This window comes from Microtus ochrogaster, chromosome 4 (assembly GCF_000317375.1).
Source record: "Microtus ochrogaster isolate Prairie Vole_2 chromosome 4, MicOch1.0, whole genome shotgun sequence".
Taxonomy (NCBI): Eukaryota; Metazoa; Chordata; class Mammalia; order Rodentia; family Cricetidae; genus Microtus; species Microtus ochrogaster.
Window position 1 is genome coordinate 979,387 of NC_022011.1, and position 17,560 is coordinate 996,946.

Here is a 17,560-nt window from a genome sequence, read left to right on the forward strand (position 1 = left end):
TATAGTTGTATTTGGTTTAGTTCTGTCTTATTTAGACAGAAAGGGGAGATGTAGGGATAAGTCCCACCCCTTAGTGGGCATGTTCACCTCGGGCTAATGTTTGCGTATAAATTTGGCGAGCGTGCTCCCAGCCACTGCTTCTGCTTTCCTGGTCTCCGCGGAACGGTGGTTCTGTAAGTCTATTAAAGCTGTATATATATATAGTGTATATATACATATATATATATATATATATATACACACACACACACACACACACACACACACACACAATCTGTCTGCATTCGTTTATGCCGTTACACTCTTTCTTCCAGGAATTTGTTTTGTTTGGTTCCTTATGTATATAGAATTGCAGCTTCTGCTCTTCTGAGACTGCTGTACTGTTCATCACATCACAGGATGATGTCCTCACGGTTCCTCCATGCCACATACTCAGGGTTGCCTTCAATTTTAAACTTGAATAATATTAGCTGAAAACTGGAGCTGTCAGCACTAAAAGGCTCAGTGTCCCCTCCAGTGCAGGTGGTCAACAGTCACCTTGCAAGGCTCCCTTTGGTTTTATTTTGTCCTTGATCTATACTTATAAAAATTATAATAAGAAAAGGTGTCTGAAAAAGGAAGGCTCAGATAAAATTAAGAATGTAAATGTTTGGGGGGGGTGTTGTTATTGTTTATTTTTCTTTTTTCAAAACAGGGTTTCTCTGTGTAACCCTGGCTGTTCTGGAACTTCCTCCGCAGACCAGGCTGGTCTCGAACTCACAGAAATTCACTGCTCTCTACCTCCCTAGTGCTGGGATTAAAGGTGTGCACCATCACTGCCCAGCAAGAATATGAGTGTTCTATCTCACTTTTTAAGTCATCTTGCATTTGTTAACCAATCAAACAGTTGGTCTTCTTGCTTCTGTGCTCACCCCAACCCCAGCCCAGGAATCCAGTGCAGTGTTAGCAAATATGTCATGGCACAGTAGACACCAGCGCTAAACCCTCTCATTCCTCGGTGCATGCTACCCTCTGGACTATCCAGATGGCACATTATAAAAGTGGCTTTTAAAAGACTCGAGAGATAGCTCCATCTCAGAAACAGTTACTGATCTTGCAGAGGACCTGGGTTTGGTTCCCAGCACCTACCTTGTGGTTTATAACCATCTACAACTCCAGTTCTAAGATATTGATTGATGCCTTCTTGACCTCTGCAGGCACTGCATTCCTGTGGTACAGATACATGTATGCTGGCAACACTTCTACACAATCTGAATTTTTAAAAAGCAGGGTTTTTTTTTTTGACAAAAGCTAGCTCTCTGAAAATTAGTACAGCATAGAGCCCTTCCAGAGATGGAGAGCAAGTGAGCGAGGAGAAAGATTGGGAAAGCCAGTCAGTGGGAACAAGAGGACTTGTCTGTCTCCTATAGAAGACAGGGTTTCCTGTCCTACTCTGAAACACAGTGGAAATCAAGCTGCTTATTCGCTATGGATGGAGTAACTCAGGACAGGGGAATCTAGTCTGGGGTGGAGAGAGTTGCACAGCCCTGGAATGTGCTGTGTTAGCTGGATAAATGCAAAGGACACTACATGGGAGGAACAATTAGTCGTCAGAGGTCAGCAGGGAGGGGAAATCCATGAAAACTTTATCTTTGCATATAAATACAAACTTTATATTTGTATATGCATATCACACATACATGTAAGGAAGAGGGGGCAGATGTATTCCTCATGGAAAGTGTATCACCCAAGAACATTTTCTGATGGTTTAACTTCATAGGAAAGGCTAATAGCTGGAGAAGAAATAGAGCAGGCTAGCAGGAGAATCGGTAGCTTAAAAACTCACTGGAATAATTGTGAGGTTCCATTAAATACTTCCTAAAATTTAAAAAGGAAAAGGTAACTGTGTATTGGTGGTGGTATTGTGACTCGCTGAAATGGTTTTGGAATGTAATATACATGATTTCAGGATGCTGTTATGAAAACACACAGCATGGAAAGGAATCCTTATAAAATAATAAGAATCAGAAGAAAACTACATTGTTCTTTACAACTGTGTAAAAAAAATGAATGTATATAGAAAAGATTAGCATAAAACTTGAGCAAAATAAGTCAATTTTGATAATGAATGATGTTGTTGCTAGGAATATTTTAAGATTTTTTTTTCCCCAGTAGTTTCAGCTTGGTTGCTGCTGTTTTTGCATGTATGGGTTTTTGGTGCAGGAGGTCCTTCTGTTTGTGTATTGCTTTCATTAGTTAATGAATGAAGAAACTGCCTTGGCCTAGTTGATAGGGTGGAACTTAGGTAGGTGGAGAAAATAGAACTAAATGCTGGGAGGAAGAAGGGCAGAGTCAGAGAAGCCATGGATCCTCTGCCTGAGATGGACTCCGGTTAGAATCTCCGGTAACCCACTGCCACTTGGCAATACAAAGATTATTGGAGATGGGTTAAATTAATATGTAGGAGTTAGCCAATAAAAAGTTAGAGCTAATGGCCAAGCAGTGTTTTAATTAATACAGTTTCTGTGTGGTTATTTCTGGTGTAAGCTAGCCAGGTGGATGGGACAAACAAGCAAGCCCTTCCCCTGTAACAGGTCTTATTGCTGCTGTTTTTACACACATGTGTCTTGCTGCTGCTGTTTTTGCACACATGTGTCTTGCTAGAAGCCACTTTTCTGTTTTGTTGAGTTCTAGTTTCAAAGTTCATTTGTATCGTGGGTCATAGATAGGAAAATTGGCACAATCTAAGATTCCCCAAAATACATGGAGTCCCTGGGACTGAAGGCTTTGGGGGTTAGAATCAGGCAAGTCACTGGTAAACTTGCATGAATTGGTCACATTAATTAGAGTGATACATATCTCTAAATCCTAGCATTTTATTTACGTGCTAACAGTAGTGAGAGCAACAGTGTCTGCGTTATTTGCTGCTAATAGATTGTTGACAAGAATTGTAAGAGTATTTGGGGCTTTGAAAGATTTTATTCTCTATCTAAATTGCCATCAATTTTAAAATTTATTGCAGTGAAACCTCCCTTCCATGTGAGAGAAAATGGCACTTAGAATAGCAGAGCCTTCTGAGCAAAACGTTAGAATAGCAGAGCCTTCTGAGCAAAACGTCCGGCTACTCTTTGTTATTCTCCCATACCATACATCTTAACTGTAGTCTCCTCTCCCTCCACTCCTCTCAGACCCAATTCTACCTCCCCTCTGCTCCAGATCCACTCCTCCTGTTTCCTTTCAGAAAAGAGGAGACTTCCCAGGGATATCAACTGAATATGGCACGATTAGTAAGACAAGGCACAAACCCTATATCTAGGCTGGATGAGGTGATCCAATAGGAGGAAAAGGATCCCAAGAGCAGGCAAAAGAGTCAGAGACACCCCTACTCCCACTGTTAGGAATCCCACAAAAACCCCAAGCTGAACAACCACAGTGTATATGCAGAGGACCTATTGAAGACCTATGCAGGCTCCATGACTGCCGCTTCAGTCTCTGGGAGCCCCTATGGGCCCTGCTTAGTTGATTCTGTGGGCTATGTTCTCCTGGTGTCCTTGACCCTCTGGCTCTTACAATCCTTCCTCACCCTCTTCTGTGGGGTTGCTCAAGATCTGCCAAATATTTGTCTGTGGGTGTCTGCATCTGTTCCCATCAGTTACTGGAGGAAGCCTCTCTGATAACTATTGGAGTAAGCATTCATCTATGAGTATAGCAGACTATCATTAGGAATCATTTTCATTGATTTTTTTTCAAGTCATGTTTGGTTCTATCCTAGGTCTCTGGGCCATCCAGCTTCCAGTTCCTGGCTGTCCAGACAATGTTAGTCATGGGTTCCCTCTTGTCATGTGAGCCTCAAGTTAGACCAGTCACTCCCACAGTTCTGAGTGACCATTACCTCAGCACATTTTGCAGGCAGGACAGGTTGTAGATTGAAGGTTTTGTTGCTGGGTTGGTGTCTCAGTCCCACCACTGGAAGTCTTGCCTGGTTACAGAAGATGCCTGTTCAGGTTCTGTATCCTCCATTGCTAGGAGTCCTCACTAGGGTCACCCTCATAGGGTAGATAGATTCCCATCTTTCTGAGGAACAGCTACAGTGATTTTAATAGTGTACACATTAGCACTCTCCCCAGCAATGGAAGAGGATTCCCCTTAACACTACATCCTCTCCAGTATGAGTTGTAACTTGTGCTATTGATCTTGGCCATTCTGACAGGTGTAAAATGGAATCTCAGAATCATTTTGATTTGCATTTTCCTGATGGCTAAGGACGTTGAAAATCTCCTTAAAGTGTTTCTCGGTCATTTGAGATTCTTCTGTTGAGAAATCTCTGTTTAGAACTGTACCCCATTTTTAAATTGGATTATTTGGGGGTTTGATGTCTAGTTTCTAGAGTTCTTTATATATTTCAGAAATTAGCTCTCTGACAGACATAGGGATGGCAAATAACTTTTCCCATTCCGCAGGGTACCATTTTGGTGTTTTGTTCTTTACCTTACAGAAGCTCCTCCATTTCATGAGATCCCATTTTTAATGGCTGATCTTAGAGTCTCCATTATTAGTGTGTTATTCAGGAAGTTGTCTCCTCTGCCAATACATTCAAAGCTATTTCCTACTTTCTCTTCTATCAGGTTTAGTGTATCTGGCTTTAGTTGAGGTCTTTGATCCACTTGGACTTCGGTTTTGTGGAGGGTGATAAATACGGATCTATTTGCATTCTTCTACATGCGGACATCCAGTTATGCCAGCACCATTTGTTGAAGATGCTGTCTTTTTTAACCATTGTTTGTTGACAATGCTTTTTTTATTGCCATTGTGTATTTCTGGCTTCTTTATCAAAACTCAAGTATAGGTGTGTGGATTTACATCTGGGTCTTCAATTCTATTCCACTCATTCTCCTGCCTGTTTTTATGTCAACAAAATGTAGATTTTATTACGTTAGCTCTGTGCTACAGCTTGAAATCAGGGATACTGGTACCTCTGGAAGTTCTTTTAGTGTTCAGGATTGTTTTTGCTATCCTGCATGTTTTGTTTTTCCATATGAGATTGTGGATTGTTCTTTCAAGTCTATGAATAATTGTCTTGGAATTTTGTTGGGGATTGTAGTTGCATCAAATCTATAGATTACTCCTGGCAGGATTGTCATTTTTACTATGTTCAAAGCATTAGTCTTGAAAACATAAATGTATTCGTGGGCACTTCAGGTATCAGAAGGAGGGGAAAAATACAAGCAAAGCAATCTCCCAGGACACCTTGCAAAGCTCTTTGTGGCTTTTCCTGATAGTGTAGCTGAGTCCTAGCCACACCTGTTGTACAACTAAGCCGGTTCCTGGAGAATTTTCCTTCCTGTCTCATAGTTAAAAATAAAGCCTAGGACTCAGGAAGTAGTTCAGCTGCCAGAGTGCTTGCCTGGCATGCATGAAGCCCTGGGTTCAAGCCCAGCCTCCAGATAAGGAAAATAAGCAAATCCAGACATCTGCCTATAAATTGCTTTTGAAACCGTATCTTAAACATCTTTTGGAGGACAGTGCCCCAGAAGTGTCTGTTTGCTAGTGAGGAGGAGGGGAAGTCACAAAGCCATGCAAACACAGGAGACCCAGAGCACGGGGAGGGGAGGGGACTGAGTGGGGAAGGAAGATTGCTCAGACAAGAGCAGGACTGTCCAGAACCCCTCCCTGGGGTGAATGTGCCATTGACAGACTCAAAACTGCCAGCTCTTTCGTCATACACTTCGTTTTTGCTGGAAACCCCAGGAGTTAGTTGTGGGTGTGACTCCTATCACATTTTCCAAGATCCACGTGATCAGATACTGCTGGACTGAGGCACCTCACAGCTCGTGCACTCAAACTTTTCTAAGGACACCACCTGGGCTCACACTGCTGTTTCTGCACAGAGTAACTGTCCCCTTTTGGGCTCTGTCAGTTTAGCACCCATCTGAGCTGTGTACACACGCGGAAGACCTTCCAGGATTTAATGAAGAGATTCTTTTTAAGTATTGATAGCCAAGAGAAAATTATACCATGTTTGATCTGTGTAAAAGAATCAAAGTCCGAGATCTTTGAATGGAACTTAGAATAAAAATGTAATTGGGTTACATCCCTGAAGTCTGATATATCTTTAAACAAGACTGCAATGAAACTTTATTAAAGCTTCAAATGAATTATTTCATGGCTTTTTTTTAGTTCATTTTCTTCCCCTTTCTCTTTCATGTCTGTGTTCCTGACATTGTGGCTTGTATTTTACCTGTCTTTTTCAGGGTGTTTTAATTATTTACTGCTTAACGAGTAGCACAGAGAGGAAGCCCTGCCTGGTTCAGGGATGCTACTGCCTCTGCAGCAGGGCTTTCTGTTTGAAGGCTTTGCAAGGGGCATTGGCTGGCTGCACCAAGCCTGCAGCCATCTCTGAGGCAGGTAACTGCCCTGGGCCTGTGTTTCCTCTGCCGCTGAGAAGCACTGCTCCAAACTGCGTCTGCAGAGAGGTGTGCCTTCGATGGACCAGAGGAGAGCAAATGCTTTCTAATTAGAGTCTTCAGTAGCAGTCAACGGGTTGAGGAACGCTCTTCCATATCAAAGAAAGGAAAAGAAAAAAGAGCAGGTGGGGGTGAGGAGTAGAGAGGAGGAAAGGGGAAAGGGGAGAGGAAAACAGACAATAGACAAATAAATTAAAACACAGACAACCTTGTAGCAAAAGTCACTGAGTCTGTGAAGTATGGGTATCAGCATGGGGTTGACATCATCTTTTCCACAAGATCTGCAGCTAAACTGAGCTGAGCTAGGGTAGACTTTCAGAGGGCGAGCTCTGCAGGCTTTGTGAAAGGGTCATTGGGTCCTGATGTTGGAGCTCAAACCTGAAACCAAGGCCTGTCTTCCCTCTTCTGCACCATCAGCAGCCATCCCTGCCATCAACAGCAAGCAAGCCAGTCACTAAGGCTGTTACTATAGACCAAGGTGTGGACACATAGATGCTACTCCTCGGGGTCAAATGAGGAGACAGGAAGGGGAGGTTCAAGCCCAGCCTCCAGATAAGTAAAATAAGCAAATCCAGACGTTTGCCTATAAATTGCTTTTGAAACTGCATCTTAAACATCTTTTGGAGGACAGTGCCCCAGAAGTGTCTGTTTGCTAGTGAGGAGGAGGGGAAGTCACAAAGCCATGCAAACACAGGAGACCCAGAGCACGGGGAGGGGAGGGGACGGAGTGGGGGAGGGATGGAGGGAGGGAGGGAGAGAGGGAGGGAGGGAGAAAGAGAGAGGGAGGGAGGGAGGGCAGGAAAGAAGGGAGGGAAGAGGGGAGGAAAAACCTGTCATGAGAATCATTTACTAGTGTGCCTGGCAAGTAAGTGGCCAGCTATGTGGTTTATCTCCTTCACACTCACCTAAATCAAACATTTTCAGTCTGTTCATTGATTTTCTCTTTGCAATATCCCAAATAGCATGTTCATTACCACCCAACGAAGATGTGGAGAACAGCTTACTCTCTTGCTCCTCACTGCCTGCCTCTGCCTGCTCCCCTCACTCATGTGCTGTCAGAGTCTGGCAGATAGTCTCCTACGTCTTTCTCTTTGCTTATAGAAATGTATTCAAAGCAGGCTGGATGCACTTTATTTAAAACCATGAGCAGCGTGGATTGCAGGTAAGAGCAATGCCGCTAAAACTAATGGAAGATCCCTTGTTAGTGCTAAAGTCCGTCTGGGACCTTGATCTGCAGGCTTGTGTGCCTAAGGACACATGTGAGTGTCCGAGCACGCAGCTCAGTGACCAGTACCGCACTGGCCTTGTGTGCACAAAATACTGCCTTAAATTTCTAGGGCTTTTCTGTTGTTATTGCTTGATATTTTAAGAAGACCTTAAAACTATAATAGGGATTTTCAAATAAGGTAAAACCATGAACGTAAAGAAATGTTATCTAAAGAAAACTGGTCGTTCCATAGGTTTCTTCATGAGAAATACTGATTCCATGTGTACAAATTTTACAAATGTTTTACCTTTGTCTTAGAGATGGAGTCTCATGTAACCCAGGGTAGCCCCCAATTCAATATGTAGCTAGGGCTGACCTTGAATTCCTGATCCTCGTGCCTCCACCTTCCAAAAGCTGGATTACAGCTGTGTACCATCACACCCGGATTTGGTAGTGCTAGGGCTTGAACCCAGTGTTTGATGTGTTTGTTTTAATTTTGAGACAATCTGATATCTTCAGTTTATGCTTTCTCTCTCTCTCTCTCTCTCTCTCTCTCTCTCTCTCTCTCTCTCTCTCTCTCTCTGTTTTTCAAGACAGGGTTTTTCTGCGTAACAATCCTTGGTGTCCTGGAACTTGCTCTGTAGACCAGGCTGGCCTCGAACTCGCAGAGATCCACCTGTCTCTGCCTCCTGAGTGTTGGAATTAAAGGCGTGCACCACCACTGCTTGGCTTGTTTATGCATTTTTTAAGAGCAAAGAAAATGTATTAGTCAGACTTATTACAGCTGTGACACATACCGAGAGAGATAATTTAAAGGGTAATGGCTTGTCTTGGGTCGTGGTTTCAGAAGTTTCTTGGCTTTGGGCTGGAAGTGAGATAGGACCTCATGTTAGAGAGAGCTGCAAGGAGCTGAGCTGCTCACTGCATGGAAGCCAGGAAGCAGAGAGGAAAGCAACAGAATCAATGGCAAGATGAGTCTTTCCAGGACCCTGGGGCCTCTTCCTCCAATCAGACACAACTTCCAAATACTATCATAGTTTGGATCTGCCAAGGGATCAATCCTTTGACTAGGACAAATCCTAAAGGGTCTCTTTTCCCAAAGCCAGCAGCTTATAAGCACACCTTTGGGGTGGGGCACTTTGTATCTATCCCCAAACTCAGAGAACAACTGTTGGCATTTGGCAGTGGCATGTGTGCACTGAGCACACCTGGGCTACCTAAATATCAAAACAGCATCTGTTAACAACAAACACTTCTCTTGGGGCTGTGAAGGTCAAGGCAGGCTTTACCTTGATCCGATGTGATCATCATCATCATAATAAAGGCCTTGTGAATTTCCCCTCTGACTCCAACAAGCACCTCCACACACATACACACAGAGAGAAACAGATTTACACATACAGCACACAGAGAGGCACAAATACACACAGAGGCGCACATACACACACCGAGAGACATACATACATGCATACAAGACACATGCACACACAGAGAGACACACTTACACACAGAGACACAAGTATACACACACAGAGATGCACATACACACAGAAAGAGACACACATACACACACAGAGAGAAACACATACACATACATAAACATACACAGACACAAACACACATGCACAGTCACACACACAAGCCCACCTGAAATCTGTTGAAAAGAAACAGCTCGCTAAGTTTCCTCCCTGCATCTCACAGTGGCTCCTTGAAATGGCGCACTTCCTGTCTTGTTGTTAGGGTTGTTATTGTTACTGAGTGTGGAAGCAAACCTTTGTCAGTGGCCTTCCATTTTGCCATGGCATACACTGGAGATGAACGATGGAATTCCGTCTTTCCCATCGGCAGGATGGTGAGCCTCAGCTAAACCAGCACGTGTAGCGCCGTCATAATCATTATAATTGAATGTAAATATGGAAAGATGATGTAAATTGCTTTTGCAGTTAAGCCAAAATGGAAAGCAATGTCTTTTGTTTTTTTGTCAGGGCGGTAGCATTTTTCTCGTTTTGTTACTGCTCACTAATGCTTCTAGCACATTCTGTGTCTACATCATACAGGACAGTAACGTATGCCAAAGATGGCCCAGTGGTTCCAGACTGAAATACAACACAATATACATAAAGCTTTATTGTTCCTTAGGTTGTTGTTTTAAACTAAAGTGGGATATTTCCCTAAAGTCTTCAACAAATGCACACAATTTAGAACTAAATACACTTACAATATATGCCCAAGTCGCTGAGGAAATGAGTCTCATGGACCTGTCAAATTATTTTTGTGCAATTGTTTTTGCAGTGTTGTTTTTACTGGCAAATGTACAAGTTGATAGAAAAAAAATAGTTACTCTCAGACTTGCTGATGTATGGATCTAAAGCAGGACAGGCCTCTGCATCTGAGGGCTGTGACATTTCAAATTACTTGAACAATACCAGCAGCCATCTTTGGACATAATTAACACATTGCCTAATTAATGTCAGGCTAGCATGAGTAACACTTTATTAAACGTTATTGTATTCATACTTGCCTCACCTCCGTCTTTCAGACTCCAAGCGTCTGCCGTTTTCCTGAGTGGAACAACTTCTTTTTCTTCTTTCTTTCTTTCCCTTGTTTCCCTCCCCCTTCAAGTAATCAATGCAGTGCTGAATGAGTTCATTTTAATGCATTCAATCATGCCTCTAATGTTTGTAGCTTACGGGCGCAAGCATCAGTAATGCAGGAATGTTATATGGCTTTAGTTTGGGCCATTTCATAAAATATTCATGGAATCAAAAATGTGCATCAAAATAGCGGCTGGGAGAATTACATTTATGTTCCTGCCTTTATGGCAGCTTCACATTTAAACCCATTTGTGTTAATATCTAGTCAATCTTCCTACTTTAAAAAAAACCTAAAATGGGGGAGATCATATACATTTCCCTTTACTTAATATTTGTTCTAGACATCTGCTGTGAGACAACAAATATCTATAAACTTCCAGAGATGATGTGCAGAGAGGGAAAGCCACAATTTGGGTAATATCCAAATATATAAAATTGTATTTTCTCCACATTGTGTTTGTCTTAACATCCTACCAAGCATTTTGCAGTTTACAGCAGCAATGTTTGGCTTTGTTTGTATTTTTAAATAAGTGTGTGGATCTCTTGTTTGTGTGAGTCTTAGATACAGTGAGTGTGATTGTTTTGGGAGCATGCTTTGCTTGAGGTGAAAAACTATAAATGCATGCCAAAGTCTTTATTGCTTATGTAGATGTCGTATAATTATTAAAAGCAAAATGAAATAAAATCGAGGTTTGGGCAACCTTCTGTCTCTATCTAGATATTGCTGTCTCACACGGTTGTTCACAAGGCTCTCCTAAGATGTGATTTGCAGTCTACTTTGTGGTTTGGGAATAAATGGACACCGGCAGTGTCTATGATGGCTGCCTTTCATCCCTCCAGTGACAGTTCGGCGGTTTTCTCCCCTGACTCACATGAAGGAGTGTGGCCTTTGCTGCATGACGTAGAACCATGGCCTGCAGGCACACAGCTCAGCAGTGCTCTCACTGACTGCTACCCTGATGTTACAGGGCTGAAGATTTGCTGATGATCCTGCTGTCCATGTGATCAAAACTCCCCTCTCTCAGGAGACTTTAACAGATACGAGCTTTCTACTAAGTCTTATTTTGTGATACCGGATTCTCCCTCACTCTGTTCCTGTTCCTCCATGGAAAATAATGCCCACACTTGACCACCTCAGACTCTTGTATCACCCGCTCATCCTTACTATTCTAAGACTGATGGCGGGGTCTAGAAAGATCTCTCCATGTCCCGATATGCTAAATTTTATTTGGAAAGGAAGGGTGAGTTATATATGAACACTTCAAGGAAGTTATAAAGAATGTTATGAGGCAGATTTGAAAATTTAGCTGTAGCGATTTCAATGAGATATCTTCCACTTGGTCCTCAATTAATGGCACCATTGGGGAAGCTTTTGGGGCAGTGTAGGTTTGTTGGAGGAAGTACGTCACTGAAGAGTTGCTCCAGCCACCATGCCTGGCCCTGGCTGCCTCCACTCCACCATAATGGAATCTTGCCCTCTGGAACTATAATCCCAGATGAACCCTTTCTGATCTAAATTTCTGAGGTCATGGCATTTACCACAGCAAAGAAAAGGAACTAAGGCACTGTCTGCAGTCTTCATTGGTGTTTGCACTTAGCTTGGTCAAAAGGAGTTTTGTTTATGGCCTTTGCCAAACTTAAGTAACATTATGTAAGTTTTCAGATAAAAGCAGTAGGCGTTATATTTCAATAGATACCTATTCAACTGGCCATCAGAACACTTAGTCATAACATCAAATAATTGCTTAGGTCTTTGTTGCCATTGGAGATAGATTGGACAGAAATAATACCGTTGTTGATCTTGCTTCAAGGGAGTAACTACATTTAAATAACTAAACTCTTATCATGCCATACGCTTACCTTTTAATATTTTAAGTCAAGTATATACCATATTATAAAGAGTGCTTTCGAGTTCTGGCCAGCCGTTAGCCATTGTGTGCTTGTGGTCCTTTGAACCAAATTTTTACTGCCTTATTTGCTTCCATTAAGAAATGTAAGGACTGAAACCTTCCCTGGGAGGACTGGAAAGCTCTCCTCCTAGGCAAACCTTTCTGCTGGATGCAGCGCTGATCAGAAGCCCAGGAACACACCTCAGCAGCGCCAAAGCAGTGACAGGTAGGACTGAAGCCATCACTGGTTGGCTGAAGTCACAACATGTGGGACTTCCAAAGACTTCAAAGTGTCCCTAAGGAATCCCCACACGGTTGAGGAGAAACAGAGAATTTGAATGGCACTGATTATAATTCTGGGTATTCAGGAAGAGGTGATGGATTGTCACTTCCATTTTTGGTACCTGTTACAGGGACGGTCTGGCTTGAGTGAACACATTAGGGGTCTAGAAGAGACCAGGGAGCATTAACTCAAGCATTGCGTTATTCATGGAAATGTCGGCGGCAGTTTCAAGGGAGACAACTTTGGTTTCTGACAGTTTGTGACACCATAACTGATGTGGTAGAACTGGTTATACAGGGCTTTGGTGACCAGGAATTCAACCTCTAACCATAAAAAAGTTTTAAATGTGGTTTAGAGACTTCAGTCATTTACTCTTTATGAGCCTCCATTTCCTCATCAGTGAAAACTTGGAGATTACATCTCTTTGCCAGTCGGGGGACATTTGAAGGATAATATGTAAGGGAGAAAGTCTTTGTTATCAATGCCTTACTCCACCAGGAAAGGCCACTTCCTGGTTCTTTCATCCAAGCATCTTAGACCCTTTTCCGTGGAGGTTGCAACCCCAGCCTTCTGAGACCTGACTCCCAGACAGTCTTGAACTAGGCAGTCCCCTGATGCTAACCCCAAAGCTCTTGAAAACCCTAAAGTCACACAAAAAAGATTCTTTCTGATTACCCCAAGATGGTCTTTCATAGTGACCAGTACCCCAAAGCCTCCCAGGCGTTATTCCTCCTTACACATGTGAATTGTCTAGAAACCTAACAACCCTCAAAAGTCAGGAGCAAGGAGGGGAGAGTGGCTCACAGGGAAGGCAGAGACAGGACCTCAGCCCATTCTGACCATTTCCATCCTCGGGTTTTTCATTCATTGTAAAGCCTATGAAATGAAGTGTTCTTTGGCAACACAGTTTGCAGCTGTGTGTTCTCCTTTCTCCAAGGCTTTATGATAGGTTTCCAAACAGCTCTTCAGGACTCCTTGCCCTCTGGTTTGCTCCCTACCCAGCCCACAAGGTAAGGACTCTTTCTGGCTGACTTTACTGTATTCTGCTGCTACTTAATTGCTAGGGAATCTCCACTTGTTTCACCTGTCTTTGGAAATGTCACTCTCATTTTTGATGTATTTTTTGAGACCCTGTCTTGCCATGATGCCTAAGATAGTCTCCTATTATAATCCGATTCTCAGACAGCAGTTTCCTGAGTGCTGGGGTTATCCAGGTGTGTGCCAACACTCCTAGTTTGTCTGTGTATTCGCTAAGAGTCTGAATATCAAAGTCAGTATAACAAATGTTGGCAGGTCATATAATCAGTCAAGGCAGCACCATTCCTGCCTGTACCTGATGGAGGAAGGTCATTGGTCAATAAACAAACTGCCTTGGCCCATTTGATAGGCCATCCCTTAGGTGGGTGGAGTAAACAGAATAGAATGCTGGGAAGAAGGGAAGTGAGGTCAGAGATGCGAGACGCCATGCTCCCCTCTCCTGGGCAGATGTGATGAAGCTCCAACCCAGGATGGACGTAGGCTAGAATCTTCCCGGTGAGTGCACCTTGGGGTGCTACACACATGAATAGAAATGGGAAATCAAGATGTAAGAATTAGCCAGTAGGAAGCTAGAGCAAATGGGCTAGGCAGTGTTTAAATGAATACAATTTGTGTGTTGTTATTTGGGGCATAAGCTAGCTGGTGGCTGGGAGCCGGGCAGCAGGAACGCAGCCCGCAGCTCCTTCAACATGTACCATGCAGTGAAGTAACTTGAGGAAATGTAGTGTTCCTAGTAGGAACCTTGAGAGTTAATTTAAACTGTCATGGTAATATTGTTAGAAAGACTAATTCTTATATTGTGCAGGATAAGCTGAATTAAAGTATAACTATAGTGACTATATTGCAACTGATTTTTAGTTATTGTAGAAATGCTATTACTATGCCCACTGTTAACACGTCTATATTTATTTTACACACTAACTCCATAATACACTAAATGTGCTTTAATTAATTCTGAATAGCTTCACTACATGCCTGTTTGGTAGAATAGTAAACTAAGACATGGAGTTTGGTAGTAATTAGCCTAACCAAACAAACAAACAAAAAAAGGAATAAAGCCGAATTATGAACCTTTGCTTCTTTTCGCTGCTGCAGTTGAAATGCCTGGGTGGGTTAGCCTAGCTTAGAGCAGTGCTGTGTGTCACCTGATGCTGCCACAGCTGCTTGTGCTGCTGGCATGCAGGAGTATGCCTGAAGGGAATTATCATCTAAAGTACATCTGCAGTGTGGCCTGCAGACCGCTCTTCCAAAAACAGACTTTCTCAGATTTTAAGGAATGAAATGGTTTAAGGCTAATTTAGAGTTTGAGGTTTGAGAAGAGACATTTGGAAGTGACTGGTAGGATAGCATCCGGGACATCATCCAGATCTAGGCAGACGACAGAGGTGCCTCCTGCAGTCTCCGGGAAGCAGGCTTAAAAGCCACTGTGTCGTCTGCAGTGTGTAACTGGTGTACGCCTCTCACAATGCCTAAATGCTCCCTAAGAGTGAGTCAGACACGACCTCCAGAAAGCAATAATGGTGACAAGCACAGGTCTGGAGAAAGCCTTCACAGTTCTACACCCTCTAGACACCCAATGTTGAGCCTCTCCTCTCCCTTCTGTAAAATGGAACCATGCGAATTCCACGGCATCACACTGCAGTTAAACGGAGAATGCACGCAGTGCCTGAGACACTAGTCAACTTAGTGAGGCCGTAACACTGATGGATCTTCATGCTGTCTCAGGACTTGCACAATGGCCGTCATTTCTACCAGCTGAGGTCACCCCCCTTGGAGATGTCTCACCAGAGTTCAGTGCTGAGATCTGAGGCCCCATTAGATCCTTTTCCACTTCAAGTCTTTTGACCGCAGCATCTCTCCCTACCCTTTATGAGCAATGTCGACACATGTATCCCCTGCGTCTCCCCATTTATGAGTAATTCAAACACACATGCAAAATTTTGCAAACACGTTTCTGGCCTGTGCTTTCTCTTTATGAATGGCTCTTGTTCTGCAGGTGAGCTGCTGGAAGCTGCCCAGCATTATGAAGCCTTCCATGAATTGACGCAGGGCCGGATATGGAAGGATGAGACAGGCCACTATCTCAACTTGCTCGCCTGTGAAAGTCTCGTGAGGACCTACAGATTGCTCTCAGACAGAATGTTGGAAAACAAAGAATACAAACAGGCCATCAAAATTCTAATAAAAGCTTCTGAAATAGCCGAAGAAGGTGGGTGGAAGAGAGTGCTCTCACACTGATTTCTTTAATGGACAGACACTGGTTCTCCCAAGAGAGGAGTAAAAATTGTCAAGTGTTAGGGTAATTATTTCCTATGAAATGCAAAGACAAATGCCATCAATACGCTTTCAGATTTTGCTGTAAGGCAGAAGGAGAGCCCTTAATGCTGACAATGAGATACCCATTAGTTTCTTGAAAGCTTTATTTCCAAAATTACAATTCACTGGGGGTATTGTTGTAAAACAAGGAATTCACAAAGAGGAGACAAGGTCATCTGTAAATGTGTGTGCGTGGGGGGGGAGTCGGGGGTGGGTGGGTGTATATAGGTTGTGTATTTTTTTTCAATCTGAGAAACCTTTTATTGTTTATAAATTCCCTATAGTCAGATCCTTGGGAAATTGCGGTAAATATTTAGTTAGCAGTAACAAGGAAATAACACTGTAATGTTTTTAGACCTTTGCCCCTCTCAAACCTCAGCCTTTGGATTAGCACTGTCAACATCACCAGGAGGCATGCTATAAAAGTCACACTCTGCCCCACCCCAGACTGGCAGCATCAGCGTCTGCAGGCTGCCAGGATGCCCACAAGGTTCTCACTCACACTCTAAGCAGTAAGAATACTTTTAGGAAAATTGCTCACACTCTTAATGTTTTACAGCATCTTTATTTGTATAAGCATAATGAAAATGAAGCATTTTCTTATAAACTTTTAATTCATAACATGCAGAGAAAAATACCCCTTTCATTACTACATCACCAACACAGTAATTTTCTAATAGACTAGTTTTTCCATGAAGGAGAAAAAGAAGCTACAGTCTTGAACTAAAGTTTATTGACTCATGGACATATTTAATGAATTCATTTGTTAAGCAGCTGATGGCTTATTTGGGGTAAAACAGGACTGGTCTTGTGGTATGATTTTAATTTATTTTAGAGGAAAAGTAAACATTTGAGTTCATTTGTTCTTCTGTTATTTTATTTAAATAACCTTAGTTGAAATATTTAAAGAAAATTCTTATCACTGAAAGATAAATTCCATCAGATTAACTGCTTCTGCATAAATGATGGTCTATATCATCTCTAGAGGGAGTAAAGGGAACACAAATCCTGAGCACTTGGATCAATGTCAACAGCAAATTTTGATCACACAGAAAGTTGAACAAGAATCACAAGAAAAAAAAAAGAACCCATTGATTGGCCAGTAGCCAGGCAGGAAGTATAGGCAGGGCAACCAGACAAGGAGAATTCTGGGGAGAGGAAAAGCAGAGAGTCCAACGCAGAGGACACTCTTGCCTTTGGAAAGAATTGAGTCATTGCGAAACAAATATATCCCAGAAATTAGGGAGGAGAAAGCGTGGGTAGAGAAGGAAAGCATCTTTCCATCCCAGTGCAGGCTCTGCTGTACCAGGAAGCAGGCTCTGCTGGTCATTTTCGCATTAGCCTGCACCAGGAATGCTGAACTCAACATAGCCAGACTGACATCCTTAACTTGTTAATCATACGTCCTGTTGGAGACGGAGAGGATTGGCAGAAGTGTGTAACCAGTTAAGCTGTTACATGTTGCTGGTTGTTTCATGTAAGCTGTCACAGGCATGCTGGACAATTGTAGGTCTACACATGGTAGACTAATATCAACATTCTATGACATGTGCAAAGTATGTAGTAGGCTGTGTGTCTGTGTGTATAGAGAGAACTCCTTATAATTATAATGCTAAAGTGCCTTAACCTGTCATTTGAGATCCAGATTGAGTTTGAGTTTTACCTAAATATCTCTCTCTCTCTCTGTCTCTCTCTGTCCCTCCCTCTCTCTGTCTCTCTCTGTCTCTCTCTCTCTGTCTCTCTCTGTCTCTCTCTCTCTCTCTCTCTCTCTCTCTCTCTCTCTCTCTCAC

The 17,560-nt window shown here is 42.7% G+C and overlaps 1 protein-coding gene across 1 annotated transcript in view; it reads left to right on the forward strand.

Moving 5' to 3' along the window:
- Window positions 1-17,560, forward strand: part of Ttc29 (tetratricopeptide repeat domain 29) — a 225,708-nt gene that overhangs the window by 68,316 nt on the left and 139,832 nt on the right. Inside the window, exon 7 of the mRNA XM_005345375.3 lies at window positions 15,451-15,663. Coding sequence (XP_005345432.1) covers window positions 15,451-15,663 — 213 coding nt within the window. The remainder of the gene's footprint in view (window positions 1-15,450; window positions 15,664-17,560) is intronic.